Source organism: Schistosoma haematobium, chromosome 1 (assembly GCF_000699445.3).
Source record: "Schistosoma haematobium chromosome 1, whole genome shotgun sequence".
Classification (NCBI taxonomy): Eukaryota; Metazoa; Platyhelminthes; class Trematoda; order Strigeidida; family Schistosomatidae; genus Schistosoma; species Schistosoma haematobium.
In genome coordinates, this window is record NC_067196.1 from 26,667,022 (window position 1) to 26,693,672 (window position 26,651).

Sequence of the window (26,651 nt, forward strand, 5' to 3'; positions counted from 1 at the left end):
ATTTTTATCTTTATAATTTAAAACCACATTACGTGTAATTGAATTTGATAATAAACCAAAAAGATGGAAGGGGAAAAATATGTTAATTTATTATATCTTCCCTTATTGATAGATGTGTATAGAATTTTATATATTTAACATAATCCAAGTAATGACTTTGATGTTAAAAAAGTATTCAGGTCAAATATCAAGTTATTTCTTTTGTTTTATGATCTGCTAATATATAAAATTCATATTATATTCAAGTGGCTATCAGGACTCAGTAGCTGAGTGGATATCGTGATGGGGTTTCAAGTGAATGGTACTGGGTTCAAGTCCCAGAGTGAGCATTGACTCTGAGATGCAGGTACATCCAGCTGACGAGTCCCAAATAGGATGAAACGCGCGTCTAAACTGGATTCCACTGCAAGCCACTATCTATCCTTGCTTACAAAAAGCTTGTGAATTAAGGCAATATCGAGGCATACGCACGGTATGCACATATGCCAATAATAGACTGATCAATTGCAGTCTTAAACCTCAATCGGAAGATACGAGCCAAACAATACCAAGTGAATATATTCAAATTTGTTTGGAATTTAAATATGTTATACAGAACAGCACTTTAAGAATAACATTCTATATTCCTTATACTGAAATATTCATTCTTATATTGTTGTTATGAACTTTTCATGTTAGTCTTCTTAAAATTTATCGCAAAAGTTGTTGGTATGACTTTTCGAAAGCACTAAAACATCGTATTGCAATAGAGATTGAGGAACACGCATAATAAATACTTAGCTGCATTTTATATAATAAAATCGATAGTATATATGTGGTAGATGAAATTACTCTATTTAGCGTTACTGTAATTTTTTTATCTAGACCGCTGCTTTTCGTTGATGCATAGCAAAATATATAATCATTCAGATTATCAGCCTTTGAGTTTGTATGTGATAGAAGTTCAGTATATTCCAACTACATTTCACATTTTGTCTCTATCAATTAAACACACCTAAACTTTGTTTTGTAGCTCACTTTGTCCGTCAGTGTTAATTAACACTTAAGAATTGTGTTCTCATGTTTTCCTCTACTTTTAATTACTGATCTGAATATTTACTTCGCTGTATTGTCTTCAGTATTCTTATGACTGCTATATCTGTCCTAATTTACATAAAAAAACCTCTCAATATTTACAAACTGAATGCTTCAAAACCAAGAAATATTTCAGCAAAAAGATGGTTGTTTGTGCAGGAGGTTATGAGAATTACCGAATTTATAAACTTATGTCACTAACTGATTTGGGCTAAATAACCGTTGAAAGCTGGGAACCACTTGTAAGCTACTTCATCGTATAATGAGATTCCATAACAATTCTCATCTAGAACCCCTTCAGAGACGACATATTTTATGAGAAGCTATTGATTACCAGACTACTGAGTTGAGATCCATGAGTCTAACTTCCTGATGTCGTTTAATTCACAATATTTCGCAACTATCATACATTCCCATTAGGGATACTCGTATTACTACCAACACGCTTGAGCTGCAACAGTTTTTTAGCAGCTTAATCTTCCTGCTCTACTATCAACAATTCATAAATTTTAAATTATTTGTTCACATAGAAGTTATGATTAAATAAATTACTGTAAATTTAATTTATTCAAATCCTTAGTCAATCACAAGGTTCTATGAGAAAATCCACTGCATAGTGGTGAGTTATAACCATAAAAAAAGAACCATATTATTAAATTAAAAGGTGTTAGAAATATCAATGTTATCGTGCTAACAATGATAATAATATGTGAATTAAGATAGGTGAACACTCAATCTGAAATGCTTCACAGTGTGAAAGAGGTCAAACATAAATATGATATAATGTAAGGGGTAAGATATCATACTACACAACTAACGTAACCAATTTGATTAGAAATATCATGAAAGTATAGCGAAGCAGGATGAACAAAAATTCCTAAATGTAATTTTTAGAAAGATAGATTTCTATGAATTGATTCCTGTATCGTTTCCTGTGCAAAGCTATTTTAAACATGTTGGGGACGTTAGATCCCCAGAAATCACATGGGAAAGGACCCAATTTTGTAATTTTATTTGGAAAATTTGAATTTCTTTATTTTCGCGACAAAGGCGCTCTTGTCACCATATCGTATTTCTCGCTACGAAGTATCTTAAATGCTATTGGTCCGTTGCGTCTTTTAGTATGCTATTTGGTAATTCTCCCCAATGACGATTTTGTGCTGTATATGTACATTTTGAATTGTGTTTGTTGTTATCGCTCGTTTCTGGCTGTTTGCAGAATATACTTCTCCATTCCAAGCTTGGACTTCTCCCTCTAGTTAGCGGGGCTGGGACGCATCAATAGCTAGCTTACTGGTTTTTGGTCACTGAGTCTTTGTTCTCGTTCGCAGACTAAGTGGACTCGTGATATCTTCATCCCTAGCAGAACATGATGCAAAGTTGATCCTCAAACTGTCTATCAGACGGAAACAGATTACATTAGGTACATACTTGATAGCTCCTCTCCCTAGTTATACAGGTATGTTCATTTGCACAAGTGATTTTCACTATCTTGATAGGGCTCATTAAAGATAAGAATTAAGTTTCACAATCATCGATATTTATCTGGTTAGAAGAACAATTTGTATAATATTAAATAATTTTCTTGATGATTATTCAAAACTTATAAAGTTATTTAACAACATCTATCAGTGCTTTCAGTAATTATCGAAAAATAACTAAATATTTGTAATAAAATTTCATATAATTCGACTAAAGTGCCCGAAATTGAATAAAACTATGTAACAGATAGATATAAAATGTTTCATTTACATATATTTTGCTGGTTTAGACTCCACATTAGAATTAGAATTAGTTACCTTGATGATTAATTGGGACTATTTCTTTTAGCATGTATAAACACAAAAATTAATATTGATTAATATTAAACTAAAATAAATTTACTATTTTTGTTATATTGATTTTTTGTGAGTTTGGATAAAAGTTAACCTTTATCAACTATTAATTGGATGGTGATCAAAAAGCTACTGAAAAGCCGTACTGAATAGTGAATGTTCTAAATACACCCAATCACAGAAACTAAGGTATAATATGTGTATAAATAGAATAGCTATAATGATAAACCACGAGTTCATGGAATCTACAATATAACAGTTAATTTAAAATGAATTTTATCCTAATGGAATTTTACATTTCTTTAAAAGAAAACAAATTGGTTATAAATTATTAACATCTATAATGGTTCTTTTCCTTCGTTTTTTTCTCTATCTTGATAATTTAGATATTGGGCATCATTACGTAATTTGGTATTATCTTTATTAAATGCTATGAGAAGTATACTCAGTCTTCTATTTCTACTTTTCTTATTTATGTTAATATTTGCTTTACTTGGAATGCAATTATTTGGTGGAGAGTAAGTTTTTATCAATTAGTCATTGAATATTTTATTTCAATTCATTTTTATATAGAGCTATTTTTACAAGTCATTCCTAAATAGTGGTGTAGTGAACGACAACACATGTGAGAACAATCAAATGTATTTGAATACACAAATACAGAACATTTTAGTAAAATCTGAAAACCATATAGTAAATACTTAATTTGCGAAAATGTCAATCAATCGTCTCAGACTTTATTGTTCCTTCGTTTCCACAGCAATTATTCTTTGTTTTCATTCTCTTTTCTTCTGCCTCCAGGCATATGACTTACGATTGACGATACGTACTACTTATATCTATCGATATCAGTAGCACACGCCACTGTAGTATTAGTTTGAAATATCAGATGTCTGAAACTAATAAATAGGAAATTCTAAATTACTAATAACAAATAAATGTCATAAAATCGAAAGTTTTATGAATATTGTTTTTTTTCCCTATTATAAAACCAATATTCATTATAATATCAAATTACTTGAATGATTAGATGCTAATTTTATAAATGGTATTCGATTAATATTAAAAATAAAAAAATTGGTTATTGGATTGTACCCCATAACCAATCAATGATAAATCAATTTACTGAAGTCATTACTCTGTAATTGAACAGAATTAAAGATTATTAAATTAAATAGATAAAATGTATGTGAATGAATAATAACATGCCATGATGGTGATATAAAGTTAAAGAGAATACAATCAAAAAATCGGATAACCATAAAACATCTAAGCAGCTTGCACAGTTGTCATTATTGTTCATATTTGTGAAACATTTAATTAAGTTTTGATAAATGTGATCTAAATGAAGGATCATTATCTCATTGACACTTTAAAACAATTCTTTGTTGAATATTAATCTTTTTCGATATTTTTTTCATGCAAACTGATCAGATAAATAATATGGTGATGGAAACGCCTAAAATACCATTCTATATTCAAGAGAATGCATATTAATCATCTTAGATACTAAATAAAGAAAATGCTTATAACTATGTTTGCCAATAATTAGATAAAAGAACATTTTTTAAGATTGAATATGTTCATAGGTGTACCGTTTACCTATTCTTATTTGAATTTCGTTACTTTAGTACTAGGAAAACTGAGCATAATTCACATTAGAGCGGTATATTCATGAGTTTATTCAAGGTTATTTGTTTTATTGCCATTAGCATAGTGTAAATTGTCAAATTGAAATGATTACTACTCTTCCAATTTGATATTGGGTTTTCTTATTACATGGACGATGGCTCAAGATGCAGCAGAGCATTCTAGTTTTTGACTTCATTATGAAATTTACAGTGATGAACTTTTACACAAAAATGATATAAGATTCACTAGTTGACAGCTCAACATGAATCATATCACACCAAAACCCATCAAGACATTGCTTTTGTTCAAGTATGACAATCCTCTAGAACTCCGATAGTCAGGAAAGAAACATGAATGACAGAAAAATAATGCTTTACAACTATATTTCTCAAACTAAAATAAATCAACTACAGATCATATTGTTTGAAATTACTTTTAAATTTTGATATCCACACCGTAAACCCTGACAGAAATCTATTAGTAAATGTAATTTCATTTCAAGTGAACAAAGTTAACATATATAAAGTCAATTTTTAAGTGAGGGAACTAGAAAAAAGAATATTTGGAAATAAGTCTTGTCTTGCAGATGTCACTGACAAAACAAAACAAGTTGACTAAAAGGCAACTATCCATTAATTATATCTAAACTGACCAAACAATAACTAATACCCTAAGTTATCTTGGTTTATCTTAATTTAGTTAATTTGAAGTGACAGCTTGATGATCCTGAACTAAATTCTTCATGCTGCTTGTCAATCATCAGTATGACAAATATATCCGCTATTTAGAAGGTACTGATATTAATCATAAATTCAAACCTAACCCGATTAGTTATAGAGATGTTGCCGACTGAGTTATTTGATCATAGATGACCTCGTGTGCGGCCGAGATGTTTACGCTAGCTATTTATTGATTCTATTTAATCAGTTAAGAAACTTTACTGATATACTCAAAACATAAATAGTTACAAAAATGATACTAAAACCACTGAGATACAAATGCCTGTTTTCCTAAGTATGCTTTCTTATATCGAACCGAAAAACTTTCAAACCATATGATTTGTTTTTACAGTTTCATTGAATTCGTTTAAATCTGCATCATCATAGTAATGTGATTCATCTCAAAATTGTCTAAAGTAAATGTTTTTCTTCAATTTTTAACAGGTTTAATTTTGATGATGGCAAACCAGGCCAAAATTTTGATACATTTGTAAAAGCCTTATTAACTGTATTTCAAGTAAGTGAAGTGTTATCTATAATATGTACATCTCTACCGAGAAATACATTCATAAATGGTAATTATCAGAAGGGATTTGTGCAGATTTTAGAAACTTCACACACTGAAATCCTGAGTCTATTGAAGCTAGACCAGTATAGAAAACCTGGGAGTACTGGACGGCCGTTTCACCCTAGTATGGGACTCCTCAGTAGTGCGCACCCAGGATCCCGCACCCCGCGAGATTCGAACCCAGGATCTATCGATCTCGCGCGCAAACGCCTAACGCTTAGACCACTGAGCCGGCATCCAACTGTGTTAATGACTAACTTCAATCAATCCACGAAGTTGCGCCACCGTACACCATTGTCTTCAGTGAGTTGATATCTCACAACAGACCTGGTTCAACTCCACTGGTAACGGATTCTCACTAGAACTCCAGGAGTATTTCGTGAAGTCAATCACTAGTGAGCAGATGATTATTTTCAGAAGGAGTAAATTCATTTTGTTACTATCGAACGTTGAAAAGTTTAACCAACATCTTATTAGTTAATCCGATAAGACTGGTCATCCACAATGATCAAAACTTCATTCATTTACTTACAAACCAACTAAAGATCTTTGCCAACAGATAAATTGGCCATTTTTACCTGTCTGACAAATGCTTTTCACTGGAATTATTGATAGATGACTGCTCCCATTACTCACTGACTAATATTACATCCCAAAAGTCGTTAGGCTATGAACAGGAGCAAACAGAATAAAATATCGATATCCAACTTCTTGATTGGTATGAGAAACTCCAATGAAATTAATCAGTTACATATCATATTTGTCATGAACTAACATTAATCGAATAAGCATTTTAAAATTCAGAAAAGTGGTATCTAGCTAGTTATTTCGGATTATATCATACACTTAATTAGTTTCATCTATATGTATAATTTTACGTTTTGTATTTCACTTCAATAGAAAGATGAATATGATTTTTTCTTACGTCAACCCGATTTGATGAATTATTGATGTGAGGTATAATAATTTAATTACTCTACTACTGTTACTAACTGATAAGAATTCCTAATTAGGATATGAATTTGATTTACTTTGAATGATTTATGAACACTGAATATACTCTTTGACTAAAGTCCGATCTCAGAATATCTGAATGTTCAACAAAATTTATAGCATTAGAATGCTTATTTAAAATGTAAAACATAATCATCTGTTTCCATATTCTATAGATTTATTTAAATAGATTTTTATATAACTTTGTTTTAATTACTAAAACGGTCGTGGCTAGCCAACCGTGAAAAGTAATTAGAAGAAAACAAAACTTGTTGTGAAGGTTACACTTATGATTTGTGACGATGCACTTTTTAAATTAGTAAAACAAATGAATAGAAAGCGGATCAATAGCTGAAACATGTTTATACAATATAGAGGAAATCAAATGACTGATATAGGTCATTAAACGTAGGTAATATTGACCATAGATTGACCTCGGTTATGGTAACTTTATTAAAAATTGGTCACTGAATAACTGTTTAATCTTAGGATTCGAATCCTTAACGGTAAGTACCTACCACCCAATCACGGTTCAAACGCATAACTTTCAGATCTCGCAGTAAGCAATAAACCATTAGACTAGTGGGATAGAATACAAGAATTCACATTTACATCTTCAGTCAATTCTTCATATAATGTGATGTTCATTCAAAGTCGTTAGTGGCGACGACTTCCAAATCCACATGTCTGAACTTCATTGATAACAAACCAAATAGTTTAGTGGTTGAGCGATTATTGAGAGGACTAAAGGTTCTGAGTTCTAATCACGGATGTGTACTGAAGATTAGTTCCGATTGCATTTTTATGTTACCATCAACTAATGTCAATCTCTAATGAATACCGCCTAAAAATTAAATTCTACAAAACTTTTCAATAATAGTAGAAGAATGTAGTTTATTCCTAAAGTATGAAGCTAACCGACATTTTTTATGAATTTATAAATTTATTTCCGATTTAGATCTTAACTGGTGAAGATTGGAATATGATTATGTACGATGGTATACGTTCTCAAGGTGGTGTAAATAATGGAGGATTTGTATATTGTATTTATTTTGTATTATTAGTATTGTTTGGCAACTGTATCCTTTGCATTTTTTGTTCAAGTTTATTTGATTGGTAAATTTTTATTCCTTTGTTATTTGTTACATTAGATTAATAATGAGATATTATATTTGTTGGTTGTGTCGTTTATTGACACGCGTAACAATAAACCAACTAACTCTGTTGTTATATTCATTGTCTGACTGTCAATCCGAGTAAATTCTCACGTTCTCCAAGTCTACAGTCAGTACATGAGAAAACTAAATGGATAGTGAGAACTAACTTTTGTTAACCAAACTCATATCTCATATAACTATAAATAGGAATACAAGACTGAAACGTACCATGTATCATTAAATACACAGGTTGAATTCATTAAAGAACAGCTATACAGTATTCATTATTATCAATCATTCAATATTATATAATGAGTGAAGAGAAGGAAATAAGTTGATTTCACTGACAATTCGTTATTTAATACTAATAGCTTTGTCTGGATAAAATTAAACCACAGTTTACCAAATCTCGAAGTTCTTCTATATGAAGTAATTTTATACTGCCGAGTGAATGAAGGGTCAAATAAAACAGACATATATAAGTTGTTATTTCTGTAAAATTTAAATCTCTTTTCTCATTGAAGTAGGAGATCTTAGAAAGATAATTCACAAATTCCCAACAGTAATAAATAGACACATTTAATGAATGCCCAACTTTTTCTAAATCCATAAATCTAAACTTATTTTGTAAACTTACATAATAACCATTCATCTTTTTATATTATTTAATCATTTCATCCAATCTAAATAGTTTTCAATAGATTTCATCCACTTAACAATTCATATTCATAATAAAATAATAAAGCAAAATACTAATTACTTGTATCCAACACAAAACACCTTCATCAATTCAAAATTATGAATAAAACATACTTTTAAACCTGTCAAAAGATTGTTACTATGCCATTAGATAAATGGAATCTATTCAACTGTAATTTACAAATGAAAGAGAGAGAGAGAAAAAAAAGAATCAATCTTTAAAATATATTTACTTCACAAATTTAATTTCAGACAGGAAATTTTTTTTGGAAAATTGTGGTGTATATCGTAGTTGTTTCAAACTGAGTTGAATTTTTTTTCTTTTATGGAATAATATATCTATAGTCTCATATGCAAGATCAAGTATAATACCATGGAAATGTTTACAGATTTAATAATTTAGAAAATTTTATGATCTCAGTCAAAAACTTAATAATCTTCACAGTCCTATACTGATAATGACCATGTGCTCACTAGTGACTAGCTTTAGGGAATTCTCGGAGTTCTAGTGAGAAGCTATGACTAGTGGGGCAAATCTGTGTCGGGTAAAGACAGGTATCTACATCAGTACAATAGAAGATGGTCGCCCAATTTCGTGGATTGGTTGAGGTTAGACATTAACATCACCGGATACCAGCTCAGTGGTCTAGAAGTTAAACGTTTGTGCGCGAAACCGATAGGTCTTGGTTTCGTATCCCGCGAGTGGGATCGTGGATACACACTACTGAGGAGTCCCACAATAGAACGAAACGGTCGTCCAGTGCCTCCTAGTTTTCAATGGTGGTCTAACAACAATCAGTTAGTGATCTCAATCAAAAACATAATAATCTCCAGAACCCTATACTGATAAAATTTTATAGTTGAATTGATGAGTCAATTAAAGCCAGACCACCATGGAAAACCGGTTAGTGCTTCCAGGTTTTCCTTGGTGGTCTAGCTTCAATTGACTCATCAATTCACCTATATAATTACTAAAATCTCTAAAAAAAAACTTCTTATAATTTATAAAATGTTAAAAATTCAGAGAATTCAGTGAAGAAATTTTTCATTCCGATAAAATAATTTACTTAAGCTGTACATTTGTATTTATAGTTGAGTGGTAAACATATGTCTATATAAGGATAGAAAAGATTACACAACAAAATGATTTGAGATAGTTATCTTACAAAATTATGACTCGTAAATTATTTTCATCCTAATATTTCTTCTCTGACTCCCTGATTATCACGTAACCTCACTTGATATTTGGAGTCGCGAAACACTTTATGATATAATTTATTCTATCCTTTTATTGTCATATATTTACCCTATAACTATAAATACGAATGTATAGCTTAAGTGAATAAATGAACAACATATTTGTAATGAGTAGAAAAATGACGTTTCGTGACTCAGTGTAAGCCAATTCTTCAGAGAATAAATAACCAAATCAAAATTAATCCAAGTTTAAATAGTACGACGGAACAACAAGAGTTTTATGTGAATACAAGTGAATATATTCGTTGAAAAGAAAATTTTCTTCGTTGAATTCTATTTTTATTCAATAGTATAATGGGTTATTATGGTTATAAAATGTAATGAATTTCGTTCTGCTGGTAGAAATGTATTGATTTAGCCAGTCTTTTTTTTGCTATTACAATTAGAACATCAGTTATTTTAATGGTTCTGGATGAAACGACATTTTGTCAATTTAAAAGAGATCTACAAATAATCACACTCTAAAAATATTAAGATACACAAATTTTAGGGAATCATAATAAGTTAAATAAATGACTAGTGTTGAACCGTAATTACCAAGCTATCAAAATCATGTATAAATGTTTCACGTTTGTACTAAAACTAATTTAATATCGTATATCATGTTGTAAACTTTATATTTCAACTAACTTGGACAATATTCAATGCAGTCTTCAAATCTTCTTGTTTATACAACCTTAACATCTATTTTTCTGTGATTAGATACTTTGTTAAATGTGTTTTTAGCTATTGCTGTAGATAATTTAGCTAATGCACAAGAATTGACGGCAGCTGAAGAAGAGGAACAACGTTTAGCGGATGAGGTAAATCATTTTTTATTCATTATAGATAATGAATTATTCAGTTTAAGAATGGAAAAATTGTTAGATAAATTTTCGGTGAGCTATATTTAAAACAATATGTATATATCAGTGAACAATATCGTTTTCAAGTAGATTTTCATGAAGCTTTACTCTAAAATACAGTAATATTTATGTAAAAATATGAAAATCTTAAATTATCCAAGGTAGTTTGTGAGTCAGTGACAACAATGAAATAGATTACATAATAACAAATGATACGTAAAAAGTACAAACTATTGGTGTGTTGACAAGCATACTAGTTATGATACAAAAATAAAGGCTTGGATCAATACTTCCTAATAGGAAGTAGGACAAAGACTTGGAAAAAATAAACATTGAAGTATCATTCAGTTGAAACTACAAAAAATTATCTAATAAGAAGTACTCAGATATTTAGACGGTGAAGAGTATAATCGAAAAAGTAGTGAAGTGAACGCATGAAATGTATCTAAAATAGCAATAAAAATGATTATTTGTTAACAAATAACGATGTTACAAATTTCTTACCAATACAAAGACATTTATTAATCGAGACACTGCTGATCTATCTTTCATTAGAAAGTGTAAAATCAAGAGTGGGTTATGAAGGTTTATGGAATAGCATATTTCATTCGACTACGGATCAAAGCAACACACGTGTGATTCGAACCCATAATTATATTTCAACCCTCAGGCAAACAAACAAAGTACATTCATTGTTAGACAAGCTATACGTTAAAGAGTATATTCAGTAAAGAAACTACAAATCATGAGGCTTGTTACTCAAATGCTTCCTTATTGAAAAACTATTCTTTTGAAAAATGACTGCGAACAAGATATCTGTAATTCTACCAAGACTGATGATATCCTTTATTACTGATACTAACGCAAGCTAGTTTCGTGGTTATAAACACACTATCGGTGGGTTATCCAAACCACAAATGACTTTATTTAAAACTAAAGTTTTCAAACTGTTCAGCTAGAGATCAGTGGGTACTAATGTGGTGTATGTTACTTATGTGGACAGATATAAGTAATATATAGCAAGAATTGGATGTAGTATTCTTATTGACAGAATAGGGGAATGAGACCAGAAAAGAAAACAGTTTGAGTGGCAACAAGAGAGAATAGACTATTGATTTTGTAAGAGACAATTCAAAGAAGATGTGCAAATGGTGTACTTAATATATTATTCTAATGTTTCGCCAGTATAGTCTGTGATTTTGCTCGGCACAATAGATTGGTTCACCCTAATCAAGGCTTTATTCATTACATTAATACTATGTCGTCTAGTAATTTTAAGGTTGACTTAATTTTACCGACTAGTTATGCGAAATGGTCATCAACTAAAAACAGTTCATATTCCGTTGACTTTCACTGTAAATTTTTACAAATCAGTTAACTCAAAAAAAATATATATATATATATATTCAGAGAGGGGTTTTGTGGATATCATAGTGAGTTTTAATAGTTGAATTCATGAGTCATTAGTCTGAAGGTTGAGCGTTCGCACGCAAAACCGCTAGGTCCTGGGTTCGAATCTCGCGGTGAGGGATCGTGGTGTGTCCTGCTGAGGAGTACCACCCTAGGACGAAACGGCCGTGCAGTACTTCCAGGTTTTCTATACTGGTCTATCTTCAAACGATCCATAAATTTTAACTATTATATATATATATATATATATATATATATATATACACTATTGCAATGTACATAATTGTTTTTTTCAACTATTCAATTGAGTAACGCATATAGAGAACATATCACATATTATGGATAAAACTGATTCAAGCAAATGTACAATATAAAAGGAAAAATGTCAGTCAACAAATAGATGAACTCAATTAATAAATTTACAAACATTAAACGGGAACTAAAATAACCACATGCACATGCATATATATATATATATGTAGTAAAAAAAGATCATGAAATGGTCAGTAGAGATTCGAATTTTGTAAACAACTATTCAAGTGACTAGATAAACAAGCATCGATTTAATTAATTATAATTTACTGACTTCTAATTGCTGAATTTTTATATTCCCATAAAACTTAATTATTTTAAGTAATTTTTTTTCTTCTCTCATTTATTAACTACTTAAAATCATATCAACAAATTATCAGAAAGGGGTTTTGTGGATGTTATAGTAATTTAATAATTGAGTTCGTGAGTCATTTGAAGCTAGACCACGATGGAAAACCTGGAAGTACTGGACGGCTGTTTTGCCTCAGTATGGGACTCCTCAGTAGTGCGCATCCACGATCCCACCCACGGGATTCGAACGCAGGATCTATCATTCTCGCGTGAGCGCTTGATGTTTAGACCACTGAGCCGACATCCAGCGGTGATAATATCTAACTCCAACTAATCCACAAAGTTGCACCACAATCCATCATCGTCTTCAGTGAGTTACTATCTCACAACAGATCCGGTTCCATACTAGAACCAAATGGCTGTTCAATACTTCCAGGTTTTCCAAAATGATCTAGATTAAATCAACTCATAAATTCTAATACCAAATTACTACAATTTCCGCAAACCCTCAACCTGATAGTAAAATTTTTAATTTAGTTTTTGAATAAAAATCAATTCATCTTCCGTAGACATGACAGTTATGATTTTTCATCTGCATTTCTGTTTTGTTTTCAATTTTTGCATAATTTTTATTTTCAAGTACAATTTTTATATAAAATTGAATAAGTGTCTGATTAGATATCCTCTCTTAAACTAGAAATTAATCAGTAGATAAAAGATATTTTGGTGAGACGATAATTTATGGATGACCTTTGAGCGACGCTACAGTGACCTTAAGAGTTTCCACCTAATAACTAGGACCAAAAGAGGGTTATAAACCAATGTGGAGGGAATTAGAATTATGATTTACATATGATGATTAAGCTTAGGAATTAGATTTAGGATTTACATCACAAACTGACATGAGACATAATGCCAGTTATGAATAGTTTGACTAACTTTTTAAAATAAATAATTAAAGTGGTAATTACTGGAAATTTTTGTACATTTTGAAATATACATTTTCTTCATAAATCAATTTTAGTTGATAAGTTAATAAAAACGAAGGATAGAATAGCTATTTATTTAAGAAAGACACAAACACTAAACAGTATGCATCCAACATGAAATTCATCCTACTTCCGACTAGTTACTGTTAAATAGCTATTTCGTAATACAATAAAACAAATCTTTAACTTTAATCAACCTACTATATAAGTATGATGTTGTGAAGATTGTTGTGTTATTGATTGGGATCATGAATCGATCAATGTTAGACGAAACGATTGTACAGTGCTTCTATATTTTCAATGGTGGTCTAACATTGATCAATTCATGATTATAATCAAAATCTATTATATCTTGCAACCACCGTGTAGTGTCATCAATAATGTCTGTCTCACTGAGAACATGCAAGAGCTTCGATAATTATATCTGACTGATATCGACTTACACGGTAGTTAACAGGGAATAATAAGTCTTAAGGACTTAGAAAAAATGGATATGTTCAATTATAGTTATTATCCATCACAATCATCAGATATAACAAACAGACAAAATCAAAAACAATTCTACGATGGTCAGTAAGACTACGAACTTCAGTAAGCTTACTAAAGTTAGTGATGAACTCACAACCTATTGATAAATAATAAACCACTTTTCTAGTTCCATCATATTACTATGGTATATACTACTATATCGACAGACGTAAGTAATAAGTACCACCAATCAGAAGTGAAATGTCCAGCAGCAAAAGGTTGGGAAGGTCGAATTGAAGAGAAAGCTAGTAGAGAGAGTAATCGTAATATCAATGAAGGCATGATGAAGATTAAGACAATTGATAGACAATTTACAAATGAATTTTTTAATGTATGGTTTTCACACTTTATGAAAGAACTCTGCATTTTTTGTTAAATGATAAATTGGTTGTTCCCATCTGACATCACATTTATTACACTGCTACTAATAATAAACAAAATTAGTTCGATCTTATTTCTGGTTATCAGTAATCACAAAAATGCAAACCATACACATAACTTTGAACGCCTCAGAAAACTTATCATCTATTCGAATTCAGTAACTTAATAGATAATGGATTACCCATTTTAATCCATAAGTACAAAGTATTAATCTCACTATGAACATCAAAACTAGGATGTAGGTATATCAAGCTGATGAATTTTAAATAAGTAAATAAGATCTCCTGAAATCGACTTTCGACAACAATGAAAATATTTTAACAACTTATATTCACCCACTATACACATAGACCAACAATGATCATGCTATTACAATCGTATTTATTAACAGTAAGAAAATGTATGTCTATAAAAACAGGTCAGTAAATATGTTTACGTTTGAACATTTTAAACTAGGTTACTTGGAAACAGTTTAAAAAGTGAATTAATTAATAACATTTTATTAACACTTGTATATCTGAGATAATGAAGAATAATTTTTTGTTACTCAGAATGAGAATATTAGTAGATGAATTCACTTTTATCTATTCCTTAGTACCAAATAATATTTTTTCTAATAGCAGTACACAATTTCATATTTTATTCCAATCTTATGTATTCAGTTAGCGGAACAACAAGAAGATAAGGAAAATCTAAAAATCAATTTAAATCAACCACAAACTATTGAGATAAATCAAATCAATGATAGAAAATAGTAAGTTAATATTTCATTGATATTATTCATAAAAATAAAGTCTTATTACATGTTATTTTAACTTTACATGTTATTGGCCATAATATAAAATAATCATGAATGGATTTACTTGGTGTTGTTTTGCTTGAACCTTTTCATTGAGGTTCAAGACTGTAGTTGAACAGTCTGTTATTGGTATATGTGCCTTAATTCACAAGCTTTATAGGTAAAGATGGATAATGGCTAGCAGTGCACAAGCAAGTGACTATCAGGACTCAGTAGCTCAGTGGATAACGTGATGGCGTTTGAAGTGAATTGTACTGGGTTCGATTGACGGAGTGAACATCAACTCTGAGATGCAGGTACATCCAGCTGACGAGTCCCAAATAAGATGAAACGCGCGTCCTGAATTCCACTGCTAGCCACTATCCAATGATGAATGGAGTTTGAAAAAAAGAATTCGAATTCCTGTAGTTATTCGAATAAGAAATTGTTATATTGTTCTGATGGCACAGTACTCTTTGAACTTGGTTTTATTGATGACATTTTCCCATTGGAATTTCGACTACAGGCAAGCATTGTCGATTTCTTACACTAGTCTTATCATCATTCTACCTTAGTTATTCAGTTGTCGACTGTTCACTTTCAAAGGCTTCATTATTTTCATGTGTACTTCGATTCTTGTTCGTTATAGTGTCAATTGAACCTTTGGCTATGGGGTTGGTTTAAATCTCTCATTGTCTGGTAGTGCAAATCTATGTTATAATGTTGAGTAATTACATATTAGCCGGAATATAAGGTCTTGCAGATTTCATTAAATTTCACTGATTTCTTGGTTACATTTTCTCATCCTACTTACATATAATGTAGTAAGTTTATGGTTTTTACTCATACATGATTTGGTCAGAACATCTATGCAGTTAGAGAACGGTTAACAGTCGCTTGTTTTCACTAAGTAAACGCGATCATTACAACCCAGGTTGCTTCTTGACCTATGAATACCAATCAGCAAACGAAGATTATTACAAACAATCTATATAATACATATGGCAGGAAATGATATAAAATAGTTATTAACTTAAAAATTCAAGTTGTTTTTTCAGTCATTTAGTTACATTAAATCTCAATTAGCATAAAGTCAGATACGTTAAACATTGCATTATTAATCATTAACCCCAAATAATGAGAATTCATATAAAAGATAATGATCCTAAAATCAATCTTTTAGAATATCTCGCACGTGCACTAATAAATAGCACTGATCTACTCATCACTAATAAATCATTTCCTTCTCCAGGTAAGCATTTTAAAATATGTAATCTAGTCTACTTGGGTTCTCTATAAACTATCTACAATAACATCAGTTGTTTATTAATTGATTTATGGAGACTAGGTGATCTTGTTGAAAGTTGAAAAGAAATTCATCTTCATAAATGTGTAATAAAACTTTTATACCCGACACAGATTAGCTCCATTGATCACGGCTTCTCACCAGAACTCCGAGAATTCCCATACGAAGCTGGTCACTAGTGAGCACATGGTAATTATCAATTTAGGGGTTGTGAAGAATGTTATGTTTTTGATTGAAATCATGAGTCAGTTGAAGCTAAACCACCATTGCTCACTAGTGACTAGCTTCGTTAGAAAATTCTCGGAGTTCTGGTGAGAAGCCGTGACCAGTGGAGCTAGTCCGTGTTGGGTAGAAACAGGCATCTACCTCAAAACTTTTATGCTTGGTACTGAAAAATCCATAAAATAAACGAATATATCTTGTAAAAAAACTTTTTTAATTTTTCAGATTAGTTAACTATAATAAGAAAAGAATTTAGAGAACCATCTATAAAGGCATAATAAAAAATATCTAAACTAAATATTGTTAATTTTATATTTTTTATACACTTTAATTAAGTTGAATTCATCATAAAACTATTATTCACAGTGATATATTTTATTAAGATAGACAGCAATGGGTGATTACTAGTTCGTTTGTAACCTTCACTTGAATCCTTGATTATGTGTTTGTTATCTGATGTGTTGTATTTAACTACTTAACTCCTTTAATTACAGCCTAATAGTTCTGTCATTTGATGTCTATTTAGTTGGTACCTAAGGCTTAGGTGTTATGAGTAAATCATTAATTCACTTAACTTTTTATGCCAGTTATGTCTAGTAAACCAAATGTTAGTGATAACAAAACATCCTATAAATATCTATACAATATATTCTATTAAATAGTTTCACAAAAATAACATTGAAAAAAGATTAGTGTTTGTTTTGTGACACATTACAGAGTTAAGGATTAAATATACTACTGATATTAATCGACACTTCTTTTCAAAAAAATTATATTCTGTAGTAACATTGAATGAAAAGTAGGAGTTGATAGAGAAATGTCTTTCTTAATCAATTTACCATATCTGGTTATTTAATAGACTTGAATAACAGCTAATGGAGTTTACTGTACGAACGAAAGGTTATGGATTCTACCAAAAACTATTAAGGCCTGGACGTTATCGAATAATTCCATTATGATCAGTAGTTCTCCCGCAGGTGTCATTGCTTGATAGATACAAACTACAAAGTATTCAATTGTCTACAAAAGGCCTTCGACTGAACTATTACTGTATGGTAGGGACTGGTGCATTCAAACAGTTAGTAGAAATTTATCTTTATAGAGTTAATAAGCAAAGCACTTGAAGTAGAGAGCCATCAACAATGGTATCATATAGTCTGGAGCTTTAACCGGGTTGGTGGATATGGAGGATCCACCTAGGGGAGTTGGAAAACCCCTATTCCAAGTCAATGGTGCACATGGACTCCAAGATCCTAAGGAAACAAGTGGCGTATGAACCAAATACTGGTCACCAGCTACCATGGCGCTTCATCTCTTGACGTTGCTTCACTGCCATGTGGACCAGACCTTTAGGTTGAAGGCTACGGGCGTGGTCTCCTAAGAAAAACACCTGCTTTGGTATGGGCACCCGTGGAGTATCACAGCCCACACACAAATCAAGTATATGTATTCGGTACCCTCTTTGTACCAATATTAATGTGTTCAAATAAATAAATAGTCATTTAAGTATATTTCGAATTGATAGGAATTAAGAATGTGTATTATTGACTTTCATCTTAATTATTTTAATGTAACTCTATAGCTACACAATCTGAAGTTCGTGGGTTTGATATCTGAATATGCACCAATAAAAACAAAATTCAAACTAGGTCAAACACAAATGTTTATTGGTCCCCTGGATCACAGCTGTACTTTAACTGATGTCAATTTATGATTTTTTTTAAAAATCACCTGCAGAAAATTAAATAGTTAAATGTAACTTCCAAATAACAATGATTGTTTATTATTAACTGTAACTCTATTCTTTTCTGTTTCCTTTTTTATAAAGTTCCGGATTAGAAGAATTCGGAAAATCTGTTACAGCACAAATGGGAAATAAATATTGTGATAACTGTAAGTTAATTTTTATTTGTTTTGTTTAAAATATTAAAAATCAATCGGATTAACTAGCTTTTTCCCATAAACTATTCACCCATAGAAGAAAAATGAGTAATTATTACATTTTCTTAAGTTTCTTAATTAAAATATGAATACTTTCTCATATCAAACAATTAAACAATTATGAAACTGTAACCTGACATAAAGGAATAGCATCTACTTGAATCAAGAAAAAGATCTAATCACGTCAACTTATGTAATGTTTACATTACATTAAGGGATTAAACGAACATAACGATGGAAACTAATAGGTGATCAGTCGATATGCTAACGGCTCACTCTTACAGGAGTTGGTCACTTGTGGCTAGAATAGTTCACTGATATTATTATTTTTGATTGCAACACTGTATTAAGCGTGTTATAATACCAACATAATCAATAACCTCCTCAATATCGCTATTGCTCCTTATCAACACGTACCAATAATATTATAAAACAACTATAAACATTAGGTCTGAACAACATGGCATTCAGTCATTGAAGTCTTACTTTATTTTAAGTCAACATCATCAAGATTTGTATCAATAGTCAAAGGAAAATTAAACATTAAGTATGTAAAATAAAACATTAAAGGCAATTTATTATTTATGAATATCTAAGAGACTGAAATTAAAGTTATCTCAACAAAATAACTTATATTTCTCAATAGTTAGAGATATCTATGCACATTTATTTAAAAAGATGAGATAATCAACTTCTGATAGTGTCGTATACATCTGTAGATTACAGTGACTTTTTCCCATCATAATATTCATTCAATAGACATAAAATATGCGCAGAAAATTTACTTTAATGATCTATCTATCCTTATATAACTTTTCTGTAGTAAAAACAGAATATTTTTTTAAAAAAGAAAAACTTTCTATTTACTGTTTTTCCGTTGAATAAAGAGAGAGACAATTCATCTTCTATTGAATTTATTACAATAGAAAGGTAGTTTATTATTATAATCTTTTTTTTATCTCCAGTGTTTCCTTATTCTACTGTCATTTGTTGCTGTTATTCTTAGAGAATTCTTAATTGAAAAAAAATATTGATCTGCCAATACACTAGTTTATAATGATTATTTAAGCTTGAAAGTAAATATTCTTGAAATGTTATCATATTAATTATTGAGGTTTGTTTAAGCATAAATAACTATAAAAATTCTACTTTTTTTTAATATACAGCATATTCCCCGTATTATTCAATATTGGAAAGGTAAACTGAACAGAATTGTGACCACATAGATTGGTTTGTGAGCATCAATGCTCGTCTTAAAGCGTTCGTTGTTATTAGGCGGAGTCATAGTGTATGGACTGGATACTTAATGACTACTGTGATATATATATATATATATATATATACTTTGATTCGTTAGAGATGTTAGACGTTCAGCCAAGTATCCATTCTGATCAGTCACTTCAGTATTTTACTGGTTGGATTGGGCATAATGCTAAAAGAAGACAAAAAGCCCGATAATTGTGTTTGTCATGTGAGCAAAATATATAAATTCCAGTAAATTTCGGTACTTTTGGTGAAGAACTAAAATTCAAGAATAAAATGACATGTAAAATAAATTCTATCAGAAATAGAGAGTACTGCAAATAGGTAACAGATGGGGAACGAGTGATTGATAATATTTATTGTGTAAGAATAGATCAAAATTGTATGGATTGTGATATTTACATCTAGTTTGTTTAATAAGCATAACTAATATAACTAAGGGACTGAAGCTCACAAAAATTGAAATCGTTGGTGTGATATTCTCGTAAATGAGTACAAAATGATCTAATAAATCACTACAAAAATATGAACCGTTCTGTAAAATTAAATACGAGTATGCAAACAAACTAACGCAAAATGAATATTATTAAAATCCACCAATGTAAAAAAAACCGGGACATTTTCATATATTAGATCATTCAATGCTCAATTAAATTAAGATCTGTTAACTAGGCTCATTTATTACTTCGCATTCGCCTACCAAATACCACAGCATCCTTACAAAATAAATAATTTGTCCACATCGTTTTCTTCACGATTGATTAATCACTGCTTAGTGATGAATGTCATGTGTATCAGATCCTTATTAGTAAAGATCGAATCTCATCGATCAAGTTCCAATGTGACTACTGGTCTTGATAACTCAACATCGCAAGCCTTATTTCGAGATGTAAGGTGGTGGTTGGAGGCAGTTGACAGGACATTACAACTGAGCTATCTGGGTCGTAATTGACTTCCTGTAGGAATAAGATATAATGTTTTCTAATGTGAAGATCGATAACAAGGTGTCAAATACGCCAGAAAGCATCAGTTCCCTCAAGAATACAGATACACCCTGCTGCCGAATACCAAACAGCAAGAAATCATGGTTTCTTTTCGACCACCTTCAACCACGACTACAATCCAGTAGGTTTCTGCAAGAATAAACAATAAGCGACGAAATATTGTATTGGCTAAGATTCTTTGGGCTACCTAATTATATTTATGAACCAGAGCATTATTCATCATACTTCTTTTCACTGTTTTTGATTTTGACTACGCAATGCTTCGTAAAGTAGTAGAGTGTGATTGTTCACTTCGGTTCTGTCGACATATCACTGATAGGTCTTGCGAGTTCATTAGATCACCCTTCCGTCGTAGATTCAGACATTAATTTACTTAAATAGTTTCTCCGTCATTCTCCTAACGGTGTAACGAGAGTCAATGTAATCCAGCACAGATTTTATCTCCCAACATCACTTACTGTTCTATTCATAAAAATAATCGATGAAAAAATATGCCCACTCAGTGGGACCAGAGGGTCCTGGTTTCTATCTCCTGTAAGATCGTAGATGCACACCGTTGAGAATTCCCATACAAAAGACGAACCAGCTCACTAGTGCTTCCTGGTTTTTAATGGCTGTCTAATTTAGATCAACCCGTTATGTGAACTACGAAAAATACATCAACTTAGAAAATTTGTTAAAAGATGCACGAAACTAGAAAAAGGTCAACAGAATATAAGAGGATGTTACAAAGTATAGATATGATATCTCTGCATAATATTAGTCAGTTAACCAAAACTAGTTATCCTTGTTAGTAATTTCTTCAGATTCATACTTGTTAGATCTCAGAGTTGTTAGTAGGACACAAAATTCTACCAAATGTAAGAGAGATGAAAATGTAATATTGTCAAAGTAATTCTGAGTGAAAAATTAAACCAGTAATCATTTAATGTGAAATTGTGAAACGTCATAGCTACTAAATAAGAGATAGTTCTTATTATCTGATACTAAGTATGATGACGCTATGACATTAAACATGTGAAGACAGATTCAACTTCTCTTGGAGCATCTGAATGGGTACACATAAGTCTGACAACCTCGAAACAGATGGAAATTTATGCTGCAGACTCTCTCACTAGCTAACAGCAAATAAACAATTAACATTAAATACGTTATATGATTTTAAAACAGATGTTAATTTATGTTGTACCTTATAAGCATAATTATCTAATAGTGTTTTTTAATTTTACACGCAGTAACCATATTGATACAACTAGATATTTTGTTTTACAGATAGTACAATGCAGAAATTTCAAACAGATATTGAACTAGGTAGAGAGCAAGAAACACAAGCACATCAAGAGTCTCAAACACAACATCAATTATATGGCAAGCCGATGCTTCCTTACAGTTCAATGTTTATATTTTCTTCAACAAATCCGTACGTTATTAAGTTCCTATTAAAAAATTCAGGCAATTTTGAAATACAATGTGGTTTAAATCATTTTTGATTGACTCTTTTACAATCATTACACTTGTTGAAATTAATGAATAACATTTTTACGCAACCCATAAAATGTATTTGATGAATTCGGTTGTAAGCTAAAATTTATACAATTCTCTTGAAGTTCTATGTAATATTATGAGCAGAGAGTTAATTTACAAGTATTAATGATCTATGATATTGATCTCTTTTACCAATTGTCTATGATATTTAATCATATTTTAGGACAACATATATAAGCGAACACTATTGTTTTCGATTAGATCCTCATCAAGCTTTACCCTAATATACAGTAATATTTATATGCATATACGAAATAATTAAACCAATCAAGGCAGTTTATGAATTAATAATGAGAGTGCAATAGATTACATAAATAAACATAATAAGTGAGAAGTACAAATTGGTAGTGTGATGACAGATGTACTAGTTGCGATAAGACTAATAAAGGCTTGAATCAGTGTTACATAATGAGAAATAGGTCAATGATTATAAAAATACAGACACTGAAGTAACATTCATAAGGATTACAAGATTATGTAATAAGAAATGTTCAGATAATCATTTTTTAACGAGCAATCATATTCGTATATCTGTTGGTCATAAATGATTAATGATTATTTAGTTCATTATTTACCAAGTACTTAATGTTAGATACTACTCAATTCAAATTAAACAAATTCGGTTGTAAATAATTCATATAGAAATTAGTATTTTTAGAGATCATTTTGATTTATTTCGTGTTAGATAAACCTTCACCTGTCTTTGTCTTTTTACTTGAACATTCTGATTCACGATTTTCAGTGCCAATTACTAAGTCAGTTAAATACTCAACAGACACAATACCTTGTATGAAAACGATGACTTGTTATATACACCTTCAATTATTCTCAACTGAGTTTGTTTCAATTATTATTACTGATTTTATTGAAAGGTTTATAACTGTCCAATAGGGAAGACTCATCACTAGTTCACACTGATGTTAGTTGCCAAGTCCGAGCAAGGATTACTAGTGTTAATTATTTTCTAATCTATTGTAAATCTTCCACTACTCTATGAGCTATATTCGCAAAGCACAAAGACTGTAATCTGCGCAGAACTTCACTTCAGGTTTAGTTACAGTATAAAAACCGTAAGTAATATGTCTTATTGGAATTCTATAGGTTTCTAAAACTTATGCCAAAATGAATATGAATTTATGAAATCAAGGAAGGAAAGTAAAACACACAAATACAAAGATATCTATTTCCTAAGTGTATTGGAATTTAACAAAAGCACATGATCAATTAACTGTATTTTGAGTATGATTGAGCCTACACACGGTTTTATGAAATAACTATTCGTACTTTACCATATAATATTTCCAAATATAGTGAGTGACTTCAGTACTTATTTTTCAATATTATTTTGAGAAATTCGAAATTCAATCGATGTATTACAAATGACTTTTTATTGTTTTATTTCCCTATTAGTGTTCGTCGATTTTGTCATTTTGTAGTGAATCTACGCTATTTTGATTTATTCATAATGATTGTTATTGTATCAAGTAGTCTTGCATTAGCTGCTGAAGATCCAGTCAGTGAAAATAGTACACGAAATTGTTTATTAGAATATTTCGATCACGCTTTTACATGTGTATTCGCTATTGAAATGTTATTGAAGGTAAGTGAATCAACGTAGTAGTTTTGGAATGAGTGTTGTTCATGAATAAAAATTAACGAGATGTTAATTTTAAATATTTACGGTATAATTGTATAAAAAATATCTCTTATTGTCTTATTGTCCTATTTTTATTTCTTGAACGAATAATACATTTGATAGTCACCGTGTGCTATTCAAGCCTGAATGATTTGTGTTTGATTTGACATAATGGTCGTGTTGATACATTAATGAAAAGTTTTGATTTAGAACAAAACTCTGTTTAATACTCCCTAATTTTTCATGGTACTTAAGTTCATAGAAGCTGTTGATAAAGTTATATGAAAACCAATTTTTAAACCAATTCACTCGATAATTCAAGTTAAAAAGTTTGATTGTATTCACAAAGTTCTCTTAAAAGCTCGCCACTTGAAATGAAAAATCTGAGTTATTTGACCAGAACTATGATCACATTTACAGTTGGGTAAAGTTGACCGAAGTTGGAATAGAAACGATTATATGATATCTCTGTACTCTAAGTTAAACGCTCTCACTGCGATCTCGAATTCCTAGGGTCGAATCATATCGAGTTCATGAGTGAGCAATACTAAGGAGTACTAAGGTGTACACTGTAAAGAGATTATACTCGTTATTTTCCTTACGATAATTTAACTCAAAGAAATCAAAATTAGAACAATCCAAGATTTATGAGGTCAAGGTTTGAAATAAACTTGTCTAACCATTCAAGGATATGAATAATTGATTCCGATCTGTTTTATTTCTACCACACATGTACTTAATTCTTTATAGTTTTAGTGTGTCACGTGTGACCAAAGGTCGTAGGATAAAGGTTATACGAGTCTTATGCTAACTATTTATATTTACTAGACTTAAAGTGCAAACTAAATCAAAATAACTATAATTTACGAGAATAAGTAGTGATTGAAATGTAATTGTATTTGTGTTGTATAGGTCTCAATGAATGTCGGGACCAAAGGGTAGATGAAATGATTGTTTGAAGTGGCTAATTTTTTGGCTTAGCTTATTGTTTTATCCGGAAGTCAGTCCAACAAGTTATTAGTAAAACTGAATTGATCAAATTTGTCATAATAATTTTTATTTATTCTAAATAATACACACTGCATATCAAACATTGAAAACATGTACTCCGTATGACCTTTCCAACACTTTCTGTTAGTCACGACACTCAATGTCTTAAAAACCAGGGTGAAATTCAATAATAATTAAGCCATTTGAATAAACGCATTAGTTACCATCTTACAGATATATTCCGGACGTTCTACTGACTTATGAGGTCCGACGGAGTCTGAATTAGGATAAATATTACCAATAACAACAGATGATATTGATGTATTGACTGCAGTTGTAAATTTGAACTAAGAAATCCCAACTCAGTGGCCTAGATTTGTCTTATTTACTACAACATATTTAGGATTTATATTTAGTCGCGTGTAAGTTGGTGAATACATACAGCAAAACTAATTCTAAAACTGTACTTTCATTTAACGAAACTACTTTAACAAGCTTCTATTTCTACCACATGTGGTTCAAAACTAAAAGATGTTTGAAGGTACTAAGGTCATGATGCCTTGATATACTCAACCTTCCACCTGCACAAAACAACTGAATCTTAAGTATGTCTCGGAAAAACATCACAATGAAATGAATTAAATGAAGTTAAAACAAAATTAACTTGACAAATATCAAAGAATCTCATAATATAAAAAGAACTAATTAGGTCCTCATTAAGCTTTACTCTAGTATACATGAACATTTATGTGGGTATATGAAAACAGTAAACCAGTCTAGGTAACTTATGAGTTAATTATCATAATGAGAGTAATTTCTAGGTCGAGCTATCGATTAGAACTTTTTATCATTGCATTATTCTTTTCATTACTAGTATACACCTGTTCTAACTACCAACTTGTAATTTTTACATTGTGTTTGTAAGTATGCAATCCATATCATTGTGATTATTGTCAGAGTATTTTTTTCTAGTTTCATTTTGTATTTATGTACTAGTTTACAACCAGAAATGTAGGTCATCAAAAGTATAACAATTTTGTATAATCTGGGAGTATAGATACCTGAGTCTGATCAATTATTGTAGCATGAAAAGTGTCCTACAATCAACTTTGATGCATTGGTATTAAAATGACCCTTTAACTATTTATCACTTGGTGAAAATTTTTAATAATTCAGCATTTAAGCTTGTAAGGATCAGTTTTTACTGAAATTTGTTAAAAAATGAAGTACAAAGGTCTAAAAAGCCTTTGAATAGGCAGCATTATTGCAATATCGT

The 26,651-nt window shown here is 30.7% G+C and overlaps 1 protein-coding gene across 1 annotated transcript in view; it reads left to right on the forward strand.

Moving 5' to 3' along the window:
• The first annotated feature begins 215 nt into the window (after positions 1-215).
• CACNA1B_1 (Voltage-dependent N-type calcium channel subunit alpha-1B) overlaps positions 216-26,651 on the forward strand; it is an 81,280-nt gene continuing 54,844 nt past the window's right edge. Inside the window, exons 1-9 of the mRNA XM_051208096.1 lie at positions 216-551; positions 3,296-3,427; positions 5,705-5,777; positions 7,780-7,900; positions 10,637-10,737; positions 15,353-15,444; positions 18,825-18,889; positions 22,477-22,624; positions 24,160-24,349. Coding sequence (XP_051073570.1) covers positions 3,342-3,427; positions 5,705-5,777; positions 7,780-7,900; positions 10,637-10,737; positions 15,353-15,444; positions 18,825-18,889; positions 22,477-22,624; positions 24,160-24,349 — 876 coding nt within the window. The 5' untranslated portion in view covers positions 216-551; positions 3,296-3,341. The remainder of the gene's footprint in view (positions 552-3,295; positions 3,428-5,704; positions 5,778-7,779; positions 7,901-10,636; positions 10,738-15,352; positions 15,445-18,824; positions 18,890-22,476; positions 22,625-24,159; positions 24,350-26,651) is intronic.